Source organism: Arachis ipaensis, chromosome B05, assembly GCF_000816755.2.
Source record: "Arachis ipaensis cultivar K30076 chromosome B05, Araip1.1, whole genome shotgun sequence".
NCBI classification, from domain to species: domain Eukaryota; kingdom Viridiplantae; phylum Streptophyta; class Magnoliopsida; order Fabales; family Fabaceae; genus Arachis; species Arachis ipaensis.
This window is the reverse complement of record NC_029789.2, coordinates 127,340,453-127,353,498: the sequence shown is the minus strand read 5'-3', so window position 1 is coordinate 127,353,498 and position 13,046 is coordinate 127,340,453. Positions and strand designations below refer to the sequence as shown.

At 35.5% G+C, this 13,046-nt stretch overlaps 1 protein-coding gene across 4 annotated transcripts; it reads right to left on the bottom strand.

Annotated features, from left to right (window-relative positions):
- Window positions 3,881–10,359, bottom strand: LOC107644076 (protein NRDE2 homolog). 4 transcript variants are annotated; one of them, XM_016347863.2, is made up of 10 exons: window positions 9,646–10,357; window positions 8,372–9,143; window positions 7,284–7,908; window positions 6,955–7,126; window positions 6,417–6,768; window positions 5,879–5,989; window positions 5,326–5,677; window positions 4,952–5,177; window positions 4,635–4,856; window positions 3,881–4,320 (listed from the first exon to the last, which is right to left on the bottom strand). In XM_016347863.2, the coding sequence occupies exons 1-10, from the start codon at window positions 10,209–10,211 to the stop codon at window positions 4,176–4,178; spliced, it is 3,543 nt and encodes a 1,180-aa protein (XP_016203349.1). In that variant the 5' UTR covers window positions 10,212–10,357; the 3' UTR covers window positions 3,881–4,175. The 4 variants fall into 4 exon arrangements, 2 of the variants coding, with proteins under 2 accessions (XP_016203349.1, XP_016203350.1); XR_002363570.1 differs by lacking the exons at window positions 3,881–4,320; window positions 4,635–4,856 and having other exon boundaries at window positions 5,009–5,177; window positions 5,326–5,680; window positions 6,421–6,768; window positions 9,646–10,359; XR_002363571.1 differs by lacking the exons at window positions 3,881–4,320; window positions 4,635–4,856 and having other exon boundaries at window positions 5,009–5,177; window positions 6,421–6,768; window positions 9,646–10,358.

Below are 13,046 nucleotides of genomic sequence, written 5' to 3'. Positions count from 1 at the left end.
CTGACCCTGACCCCGTCCCATCCAATATCTCATCCCACTAAAAACTCATCCCAATATCTCATCCCACTAAAAACTCATCCCGCATTGGATAAAGTGGGGTTAGGTATCTGCAGATTTTAGTAGTGTTATCATCCTTAATCTTAGTGAATCCTTACTTTTGCAGTTTCAATAATTATAAGAATTTCCTTGTTAAAAACTCAGGATAACTACTAGTAACACAGAATATTAAAAGCCTCAACAATACCCGCCACAATAAGACTCACAACCACAATGACAATATGACATATTAGACAAGCATGGTATATAAAGAATGATTAATACTCGTATTGGTATCTAAAGTTGCACTCGCGCCTCAAACTTATTCTCAAAATTTTAATTTACTCATTTTAGTCCTCAAAGTTGACATTCATGATTCTTGTTAGTCCCTAAACTATTTCTTATTAATGGCATGCTGACGTGACATATTGATGTAGACTGTTAGTTCTACGTGTCTGAACATGTTAAGACCTACATGTAGTCGTATTCAAAAAAATCAGTTTAACCAAGTTGAACTGAAAATGAACTAAAACTGCTTTAAATAAACCAATTTAAAAAAAAAAACTAAATTGAAACTACACTTTTTTTTTTTATAAAAATCAATTTGTTAAAAATCGATTTTTATGGTTCAGTTTGATTATAAAAGAAATAAAATTGGTACCAAATTTCACTGTAATAATATCAAAATTAAGCTCTTTTTCGATTGTTGATAGCATAAAATTAGAGCCGATTAAAAAATAAAGAGAAAAGGACAAATAGGTCCCTGATTTTTTGCCCCGTGGACATTTTCGCCCCTAACCATTGAAAAATACTTTTAAGTCCCTGACCTTCACAAAACTTGGACGGATCAGTCCCTCCGTCTAAATGCCTCCGTTAGACCCAACGGAAAAGTCTGACGTGGCTCCCATAATGCTTGTCACGCATACGCGTCGCCTGGCAGACTTCCCTCTCGCGCGTACGCGTCGCCATGAATTTAGCAAATCCTCATTTCTTCATAAATTCATTACTTTGCATGTTTTTTTTCCATTTCTTTCAAGCCATTCTTGTCTTCAAAACTTTAAATCACTCAAACAAACATATCAAGGCATCGAATGGGAGAAAAGTAAATTAAATTTAGCCCTAACCCCATTACAACCCTTGAAAAGACCTCTTGATATGTGTATCCATGCATTGAATATATGTTGATTGGTAGAAGAAAAGCAAGCCTTAGAAAGCAAGATTAGTAGAGAATTGAGAGAATCGATCCTCAAACACTAAAGAGATTAGAGTGCAAACACTTCCGGTGAGGGTTCGATGCTCAATCCCTTATTCCATACTTTCACGAGCTTTCTTCTTGCAAGTATATTTATACTTCATTTTGAGATTTGAATTAGTGGAATTCATAAATCATCATACTATCTTAGCCCTACTTGTTCATATATGTTCTTGGAGATTGATTCATTTGTAATCAAGTAGGTAGACACATTTTGTATATTAGTTGATGAACCATAATTTTATGGTTTATATTGTAGTAAATTTGGTGGATTTTATCAATTTTTTTCACATTTATTTACTAAAATAGCATGATTTTTTGAATTTCTCCTAAGTGTGCTTAATGATTGAAAACATATTTTCTAGGTTATTAAATTGCTAAATTTAATTTATTTTCCTCCCATTCGATACCTTGATATGTTTGTTTGAATGATTTAAATTTTTGAAGGCAAGAATGGCTTGAAAGAAATGAAAAAAAATCATGCAAAGTGGAGAATTCATAAAGAAATGAGGATTTGTTGAATTCATAGCGACGCGTACGCGTGACAAGCATTATGGGAGCCACGTCAGACTTTTCCGTTAGGTCTGACGGAGGCATTTGGACGGAGGGACTGATCCGTCCAAATTTTGTGAAGGTCAGGGACTTAAAAATATTTTTTAATGGTCAGCAACAAAAATGTCCACAGGCAAAAGATCAGGACCTATTTGTCTTTTTCTCAAATAAATTTAAATTAATATCTTTGATAAAATTTAATTAAATTGATAAATAAAAATTAAATAAATATTATTTAAATCATAACAAATTATAATACTTTTTTTATTTTGGGTTTAAATTTTTTTATACCTAATATACTATTATATCGACGTATCAAGAGGTTTTGCACATATTATTTTTTAATTTAAAAAAATTAAATCGTTATTCTAGGGGGAATAAGTCGAATATTTAATTAATCATACGAGTCGAATAATACAAGTACATAATATTAATACACGTATCCAGGGGACTGAGTACTCGAGATATGTGTTTAATGTGCCTTGCGTCACAATATCAAAAATGTATAAAGTTACATATATCAGTAAATATTCTGTGCGTTATAAATTTCAATAAATAATATATTTAATTAATTTAAATAAAAAATTTTAGAAAAAAAAGAGATGGAAGAAAGAGAGAAATTAAAATTAATTTTTTATATGTTAAAAATTAATTTTAGCATATAAACTAGTTTAAAGTGATATTATAAAATTGGTTTAAAACCAATTTCTATGTAAAAAAGCAGTTTAGTTCAATTTCTAAACCATTTAAAATAATTTGGTATAGTGATACCATGGCCTCAACACAACTTGAAAACTGGAGTTGAGAAGAATTATTTCGGAAGCGAATTCTACTTTTGCTATTCATATGTTGGCCAGGATAAAATAGTACTCCCTATCTCCAGAAAATTTGGTGAGAAAATTCAAAGACATGAGGAGAGAATGAATTATCAAGATCCCCCATATTTCTAGAGAAGGGAATAGAAGGCCGGATTAATTAGCTAAAAAGAGTTTAAATGTCAATTCTGTTGTGATAAGGATGGATGACGGCTCAATTTTTCTATGATGAAAGATACAAGTTCTCAAGATGAAACAAATTTAATGAAGTTTGAAAAAGTAAAATTTGTACGCATATAAAAGAACACGGTCTGAGGCAAAAGAAAGACACACAACAAACACTCCTCTCTCTCTCTATTTATACACTGCAACATATACTTAGTGAATATATATGAATCATATCTACTATACTTTTTTATTTTATATTTATTTCCCCTTTATTTATTTATTTCACAACACATTATTAGTACGAAACTCTGATAAAAATTTAAGAAGACTCAGGTAATAAATTTTCATTATGTCAACTCTCTCATCTTGAATTTAATGCTCTTAATATATCTAGAAACAACTATTTATCATAGATATTAGATACCGAAATTCATCTTGATTTAATGGATCTTGGAAATACCATTAAGGCTAAAAATAAAGCATCGCAAAAGGTTAAAGTCAAAGCCATGATCTTCCTTAGTCGTCATCTTGATGAAAGATTGAAAAATGAATATCTCACAATAAAAGATCCTGTAGATCGGTGGAAGAATATTGAAGAAATGTATAATCATCAAAAGACTGATACTTCCTCAAGCCCCATATGAATGGACATACTTACGTCTACAAGATTTTAAATCCATAAATGAAAATAATTCAGCAATGTTCCGAATTATCTCACGAATAAAATTATGTAGAAAAATAAAATTATGTAGAAAAAAGATAATTGATAATGACATATTAGAAAAAAAATATTGACCTTCTATATCTCAAATATGCTCCTAAAAGAATTTAAAAAATATTCTGAACTAATTTCTTACTAATTTCTTGCCTTCTTATTGAACGTAACAATGAATTACTTTTAAGAATTATGAAGAGAGCCCCGTTAGCGCCACTCCATTTTCTGAAGCAAATGTTACAAATTATAACCCCAAAATAGATAAATGACAAAGTTTTGATAACAAAAAAAATTATGTTAACAAAAAAAGATCTCACTAAAAGTGAGATTAAAAAAAAATAATAAGCAAAATAAATCAACAGAGGATAAATATTTTTATTTTCGTTATGGTACAAAAGGCCACTATATACAGGCACGATATTTAGATACCTTACCCGAGGATGACCTCTAAAAATCTTGCATCGCCATAGAGCAATTTTTACAATTTGCATCAGAATTTACAAGTTATGACCTTGAAGCATCAATTGCTGCTCATTAAAGCAACAATTCACAATATCTGGGTTCTGCACATTTTGCAAACCCCCACAAATCTTAACGCAACTCTCATAAGATCCAGGCACAAACATAGAAAAAAATGTCATGATTCCTGTAGAAGGATCTCATATATGTCAGTTCTCAGATTCAACTCCTTGTCACGCATAACTTCCTGCAGATCAGATAGCTCTTTCGCAGTAAGGACAGAGTTCAGTCTGAGAAAGCCATCCAACCATAGTCTCTTTGACCTGGTATGCATATTGAAATAAATATATAAATATCACAGGAGTAGATACAAAACAGGTACCAGGCATGCTTGCCCACAACACATTTCAGTAAAAGGTAAGCTTCAAGATATTTGAAAAGTTCATATTTCTAGGTCTGAATTCTAAATTAAAAACATTTGGGTTAAGGATGAGAGTCTAGTGATATGCTTATACACACAACATTTTTGGGGGTAAAGCCCTAAGTTCATTAACACTCAACTCTAAAAACTAATTATTTCTACATCATCTAAGGCAACAGTTTATATCATTCGCACATCTAAAACACAAGTTCTCACCAGGGGCACGCATGGATAGCACGGAAGAAAACACGTCGAGCTGCAGAAGGATCCTTTACAATGTCCATTTCATATGCAATGTAGCATCGCCATAGTACCACAGAAGTACTAAGTTTATCAGAACCCAACGCCCTTTCAAACAACCCACGGATTCTATGCCGTGAACCACCTCTAGACATCTCATACGACAATGCAAAAAGCCAGAGAACAACAGATGGTTTCCTGAAGATTTACATTTAAAAAAAAAAATGAGTGCTTTAAAAACTCATAGCAAAGTTTGAAAGTATAATACACAGAAAACTGAATAAGGATGTTACTTGTAACAATAGCCATCAAGCACCCGCCGCACTTTATTAGATGTTGTGTACAGATGGCCAACCTCCACTACACCTTTAAGAAGTTCTGGGCTGAAGGGATACATCTGGAGTCCCTTGGAGATGGACTCCCAAACTTTAGCCAGACTTGATTGGCTCTGATGTCTCTGAAGCATCCTTATGTAATAGTTAAACAAAAATTCAAGTTGATAGCTATGGCTTCTCGTTTCTGCAGGTAGCAACAAAACAGACAAACAACATAAGCAACAAAGTCAACATGTATTAAGGAATATACAATGTCAGTTCCGGTAACAAGACAAACTGCTTCTGTATGATATGTTTTCCTGACAAGAAACTAGCTACTAAAGATGCATAACCTGGAAGCACAACTGCAAAAGCTTGATCCATAACATCAATGCCTGCATCCCACCCAGAGGTGAGCTCCTCAAACAGTGCAGCGGAACATATTAGAGCGACAGACTGATCATTTATTATACCACGAACCCAAGATGATCGTACAGTTCTCAGTTTTTCCTTAAACCCTTGACGTGCTCTAAGTTGATGCAAACTTGTTGCTTGACTTTTAAATGGGCTATATTTTGTATCACTACCCAAGCATGACAATATATGTATTGCTCTATGTGAAGATTCACGATCATTATCAGATTTATTTGCAAGCTCCATCTCAGCATACCAGAAATATAAAAGAGGAGCATTGGACTGTCGTTCCTACTCCATAAAGTAAACAAAAGCAATTACAAAAGAATAAAGTCTTAGGCATAATACCTGTGTAATACACAGAAGCTGCATTTAATTTGTTATATTATAAGACAAACAGGGTCATGATCAGAGGATAAGATATCATCATTAAATCCAAAAACATACAAAAATAACAACAAAAAGCAAAGTAGGATAAATACAAATACATACCACAGGAAGCCCTTCCACAGATAATAACGCCATGTCAAACACTTTTCTTGCATGATCAATGTTACCATAACTTGCCTCTCTTTGAGCATATATACCACATAATAGAACATCCTACATTAACCAAAAATAAGTACAGATAGTAAGAAACAGGCAGAGTAAGAAATACTGTCCTACATAAAATTTGAAAAGCAAGGGCCTCTAAGATATTGTGAAGAAAAGAAAATGAAATAAAAAAGGATTTTATTATTTTTATGATTTTCACTTTTTACTTCACAAAACCTTGAAAAGAAAAACACTGAAAATGAAAACTAAACAAGCCCTAACATCACTCTATTTTTATTTTCGCTTTTCTTCTTCTTGTGGTATGCTCTTCAGTGTAACAAACAAAAACATAATGTTGATTCATCATAACAAGTATATCATCATATCAACAATGATAGTTGTAATATAATTCTAGTAGATACTAACTCTTCTGTTTAGGAAGACACTTATTCATGTTACAAAAAAGAGAAATTGAGAGGAGAGGAAAAATGAGTACCTGCCTATCACTTTTTAAGAGGGACTTTGCTAAAGCTCGACATGGTGTAACCATGCAACTAGAAGGATTAATTTTTGTTACAAATAGCTCTTCAGAAATAAGGACAGCTTCTTCCAATATGTGATTACGTGGAAAAACAGTCAAGAAAAGTAAGACAGTATTGCGTAGAAATTTCATCATATCAGCATTCCTTGAGATACTGCCTGATAGAAAACCAAAACTGAAATCAGTAGGACTGCTTTCTTCTTTTGTCAACACTTCATGGGTGCTTTTCAACTTCTCTAACATAGATTCTGGCAGATCCTCAAAGCTAAGGACATTCTCTGTCCAAGTTGGACTGTTTGACGAAACCCTACAAAAGCAAGACAGGCAAAATGAGTTGCATTCAACTGGTTAAAATACAAATAAGACCAAGCCACATCAAAGCAAGGAAGGACCCATCATACTATGCAAATCCTAGGTTTTGAAAACTGATCCCACAACCAACTGTGATGCAACCTAGGGAGTAGGAAAGGATATATAAGACCAAGAAGATTACAATTGAGATATCTTCCCACCATAGAAGTCAATGAACTGGGATACCAAAGATAATCGAGCCTCTGCTGTGCTCAAGGAGAATAGGTACTCGTTCACATCTTCATATAAGACAGTTCTCAACAGTTGTTCATCGGCTTCTGCTTTGGGTGTTCCAATAGCAGTAGAGGTCATATCTGTTCATGGTTAATCAACATGCTAAAATCAGCACAATGTACACATTGCATGGAGAGAATCAAGAAAAATCCAAGCATAGAAAACATGTCGTGTGTGCACACACTATGTAGCAATACTGTATAGGAGGGACAAGTGAATAAAGAAGGAGAACTCTACCAGATTTCGTATGCAGAGGCATCCACTGATCACAATCTCTGGAAGATTCTACTTCTGACCATTTGATCCAAGTTGAAGCATCATTCACTTCACCACCATCCCCAGCATTGACATCAATTCCTAGCATTTTCATTAAAGTTTCATTATCAACTTCTGGCTCAACATCTTCATCTTCATCTTCATCCTCATTATCCTCCATAACCAAATCATCGTTGACTTCATCTTCAACTTTGGCAGCAACCTCCTTATCTTTAGACAACGGTTCTGACCAACCAGTCCAGCCACCACCCTCATTTTCACGTGAAAGCTCCTCTTTGACAATCCGCTGCCTAGTTTCCTCCTCTTTCTCCAACCAGGTGGACCAACCAAGAGCTCCTTCTTCTCCAACTCTAGCACCACCACTATTCCAAAAATATTCAAACAATCTTTGCTTACTCTGCTCTGTGAAAAGCAAAGGTGGACAAAACAAACTAAACTCAATTTCAGCCTGAAATAAAGCAGTGGCCAACTCCCTGTAACCAGCCTGCCATTCAAATCTGCAAAGACTGAGAAATATATCCACAAGACCAAGTTCTAGCTCAACAATTACAGGATCTGGCAAAGAGGGATCAGCACCTCGGTGAACCTGCTTAAAACAAAGTATTCACATGACATGAAATTACTTGGTGAAAACAGTCAGGTAAAGTGTGTAAAATCAACTACAAGACCTCAGACATACAAAGCTCATTAACAAAATATCTTTCTTTAAAGACATATATGCTGACGGGACCAACTTTTTAACTCTTGTAGTCCATAGATAAAAGAAAATGGCACTACATGAGATTTCACTATAACCAATTATGGCTCACATTACAACCACTCCCAGAGTTAATAAAAAATAAAGAAAAAGGGGTTGCTCAGTGAACAGTATCTCTCAATTTATTTTCCTACCCTGTTTCATTATCATAAATCCAAATAAGGGATCTGATCATTGTTTTCTATGGAATATGGCACTACCTATGCAATTAAGATAAATAACTCAACAGATAGGCAATGTGCAGTTTCAAGCACAAAATAGAAGAGAGGGTAAAGAATAAAATATTAAGAACCTGCCTAGAGTGCTTGCTGCATGAAGCAGATAGAGCTTCAATTGCATGTGCATACATCTTCCTAACCTCTGAAACCTTAAATCTGGAGAAATCTCTCTGAACAACATGCAAGAATTCTCTCCATAACTTATAGCTTCCAGAGTGTTGCACAAGTATCTTCTGCCATCTCCCAATTAGCACATCAGAGCTGTCTCTTGTTTGATATGTTTTCAAAAGGTAAAGCAATAGCACTTCATTGTCTGGGTTAAGCTCAACTGACTTTTCCAGAATGCTAATCTTCTTTTCAAGAGTCTGCAAGCGAGCACCTTTTTGTCGTTGCATCCCTGCAACCTTATCTTGGAACTCAGCAAAAGCTAACCAAACTTTCTCATCATGGGGGTGCTCCCTTGTGAGTTTGTTAAACTCCCGAGTTTTGTTTAACATTTCATCTTCCCAAGATTCTTCAACCACTGATGCAGTTTTAGAGACAGAATCACTATCCACAGCTCGATGAGATGTCCCAATATCAGACAAAGGTATAAACTCGTCATCCGCCAAAACGGAAGACAATTTTGGTGCAACAAGACGTAGACGCTTAAAACTTTTGTGCCGTTCCAGAGCTATATACTTCCCAGACCAGTAACGACCAGCAGACTTCATTGTACCATCCAATGTATCCACATCGCTCTCTTTTTCCAAGAGAGAAACACTATGGTTCCGCCAATATAATCTTCTAACATTTAGCCCAGATAGTTTCGAAGGATTGTAAGGTTTGTACCGTGCAATATCCATTCTGCATGGTAGTTATAAAATCCTTCAGCATTCATTACTCATACTTCGAATAGCTCAGGTAGAAAGAAAGAACTCTTCAGGTGAATAAAAGTCAAAGGTTCAACACGCACTAAACTAAAATTCCCTACAGGGCTACACATCAATGTAGTTGTTACTGTTAAATTTATTAAATCTGACAGAAGAAAAGTGAAACTCAGATCACCTCCCCATTTCTTTCTCTACTTCAACAAGTGATTTTATTTTCCCTTTATGGGGTATATTAGCCCCAACCTGATTTATGGGCATACACAAACAAACAAACAATAGTTGCAACTCTATGGTTCATACTTCCTAGTTGGCTAGTTCTATGAGTTTTGACCATGAAAACGCATATAGAGTACTACATTTGATTCTCGAATCCCAGTAAGTGAATCACCAATATGCCTAACATGACCAAATTTGCACCACACAATCTCCGTCATTCAACCAAAAAACACTAAGCACTCAAAACCTCAACAAAAGACCTATAGATGCAACCAAATGCAAGATTATCACGATCACCGTGAGAATCGAAATAATAGTCTTTGGCGGCGGTGGACGACTCTGAATCGGCCCAAGCTCGAACGCCCGACTTCCTCGAATTATAACTGTCGAGTCCGCCTCTCTCACGTGACCTATCGCGCTTCCGCTTCTTCCTCTTCTTCTTACTCCTCTTCTCCTTCTTATCTCTTCCCTCAGACTCGGAAGATTCTAGAATCTCGTAGGAAGAACGAGGAACAGCCTTCTCCTGAGCTCGATTTCCGCCATCTTCTTCGTGTTCCTCATCGTCGTCGGAGCGGTGGCGCTGTGGTGGCGATAGGGCGGTTTCGCTGCGGAGTTGGGAGGCAACGGCGTCGTTTATGAGAGACACGTCGGCGGTGAAGCTGGAGTTGGAGAGCCATTGAGGGACCGTACTAGTGGCCAGCGTAGAGGAGGAGCTTGCTGTGAGAGGGAACAGAGGGAAAATAGAAGTTGTTTCGTCGGTGGCTGCTGCGGTGACTTCCTCCTCCGTCGATGTCGGCGTCAGTTGCTCTGGCGGTTTGTTGTCCATCGGAAAGTTGGAAAGGGGAAACAGTGGCTACGGCTAATGCCTAATGAACGCACCGGTTGCGAAGGGTATAATCATTTTATTTAGGTGGAGATCGATTTCTGTGAAGTCGTTAGCTCCTACTAGCGAGATCATTTCACAATTTTAATTAAACTGTCATTGACTCTCGGTTTATCTTTTATTTGTTGATATGAATATTTTGATTTGAAAGAATTAATTAAAGAAAAACCCAAAATCCCCCTTTCTAAACCCTAATCCCCTTCCCTTACCTCTTTGAATTCTAATCCCCTTCCCAACACAGTGTCTCACACTCTCAACTCACTCTCCCTCAAAATAGCAGTAGAGCTCAACCTTCTCAGTCTTACAGAGCCAGTGTCATCGACACCGCACTGTTGCCATCTCGTTGTCGGGTCTTCTGCGTCCGCCAGTGTCTCCTTCGTAGCATTGCATTGTCTGCACGCCTTCACCGTTGTCACCTTCACTGTTTGTATCTGCTTGCTGCTAGCCCCCAGTCGTTGCATGCCTCCTCTGTCTGGGTTCCATCTTGGCTCTATCGTGTCCTGTCCCCTCTGTGTCTGGTGTTCTTCTTCTATTCTTGCTTTGGTGGTGTCTGTATTAATTTTTATTTTATTTTATTTTATTTTATTTTGATTATTGTATATGAATTTGTTTCTGAGTTTTATTGTGATTAATCTTTTTGAATGATAATTTAACCTAAAAATTTGGGACAATTCATGATTTGGGGCAACTCTGTTGATGTTGAGGTTGTTGTTGCTGTGAATGGTGGTGTTGAGGGAGGGAGAGGGAAGTGTGTGTTGGGGAAGGGGGAGTGGTGGAGAGAGAGAGAGAGAGTGATGAAGGTTGTTGTTGCTGTTGATGTTAAAGTGGTTGTTGCTGTGAATGGTGGTGTTGAGGGAGGAAGGAAAAGTGTACGTTAGGGAGGGGCTTGTGATGCGGCGAGGACTGCGATTAGGGAGAAGTGTGCGTTGGGGAACATTGGAGATTGATCTGTGTATTTACTTTTTTTGGGACTAAAATATTCGTTTTTAAAATATTTGAAGACTGATTTGGTAATTACTCTGCCGAAAAATAAATTAGGGACTGATTTGTCTGTCGAAGTAAAATCTTGGAAATTGATTTGTATATTAATTTTTTTTAAGGACTAAAATGCCTTCTTCAAAAAATTTTTGAAACTAATTTGGATAATTACTCTTATGAATATAAATATTTATTCAAATTAATTTTAAAAAATTTTAAATTAGACTAGTACGATAAATTTTAATAGTTTTGAGTCTCTTAATAATTATTATTGTTTGTCAATTTGGTTCTCCCATCAACTTGACTTGTCAAATCCTAATGACAATATCTCACATGGCCTATTAACCAATTGAGTTAGACGGACATGTGATTTCGAGAATAAATTGATCCATACCTACAAAACGTAAAAGGGTCCATCTAGTGTACAGATGTATTTTGGTACAGATTTACAGATTTTTGTTTTTATTTGGTTTAAAAGCGTATCACTAAAAGTGTTGCTTAAAGAGAAAGTGTTACCCTTAATCGTTAACTTGGCTCTGATACCAATTTTTACCATTTCTACTATATGATACCAATTTTTTACTAGTTCTTGATGTATATTGTAATTTCATTTTTATAGTTTTCAATCTTGTTTTAGTTTATAATATTCTTTTTTGCATGGATTATTGTATATAAAATCTTTTATCTGTTTGTCTTTTTCTTTAATATAATTTCTCAAATCCTCAAAAACTTCTTTTATTTCTACACTTTCTGTTGTTTCTAAATACCTTCTTAATTTTTCGACTTCATTCTCCATTTTTTTTCTTTCAATAGCTTTAGTTCTTTTAAGTCATAATATGGTTTTCCAGGCATTTATAAATTTTTTTAAATTTAATTCCAACTTGTTTATATTTATTCTTATTTCTATCCTTTTTATTATAAGGTCATCAATTTCGATCTGAAGGTTATTTAATTCCCTTTTATACTCTTTTATTTTACTTTTTAATTTTTCCGCCCTTTTTCTTTTTATTTTATTTTCTGGTTTTTCAATCTTTTTATGCTTCATTATTTATTTTAGAATTTCTGCAAATTCTATCATTGCTTCATCACTTTTTTCTAGAGATTCTATTTGTAACACCCTACCATACAGAGTCTTATGCTTAAGTCATAATTCAGAGATGGTAAGGTATTACGACCTCTAAAACAAAAATTTAGTACGTATAGTAGTATGAATAATTGATTATAGCTAGGAGCCTTTGAAGAAAAAGGGGTAAACAAAAACCGTAACTCGAAAACGCAACACCCCGAATGATAACGTAACGAGCAAAGGGTAAGCTAACGCAAGATCATATATATAAGGAGTGTCAAAAACGGGAATATCAAGACTCAAAATCCGGCTGCGAAGATAACCGGTCCGAGCATAATAATATATACATATAATAAAATAAGGAAACCCCAAAGGAAACCCAAAGGGACACAAATACATACAACCTATTCTCCAAAATCCCCTCTAGAAGGAGTCATCACAGTGTATTATTCAATGGAGATAAAAGTATCTAAAAAAGATATATAAATCAAAATAGAGTCCCGAGAACAAGGATCTTCGCTAATCCAGAAGTCTCCAGCATGCCTCAACGAGAAGCCTCGCGTCCTGCATCTGAAAACCACAAAATCCGCATGGGTGAGAACCAGAGGTCCCCAGCACGGTAACAGCTTCCACATATATAATACATAATAATAGAGGAAAGCCAAAGGCAATCCTAGAACTTCCTCCAGATAATATCAAAGCTTATAAACAAGCTAAACCATAAGTGGCAACTG

What these genes read in the sequence shown, in the direction of transcription:
- LOC107644076 (XM_016347863.2), bottom strand. Translation starts at nt 10,211, where the DNA reads ATGGACAACAAACCGCCAGAGCAACTGACGCCGACATCGACGGAGGAG. An exon ending in TCTTAAAAAGTGATAGGCAG is followed by an intron (nt 5,990 to 6,416) that starts GTACTCATTTTT and finishes TGGTTAATGTAG; the next exon opens with GATGTTCTATTATGTGGTAT. An exon ending in GCTATCCATGCGTGCCCCTG is followed by an intron (nt 4,321 to 4,634) that starts GTGAGAACTTGT and finishes TATGCATACCAG; the next exon opens with GTCAAAGAGACTATGGTTGG.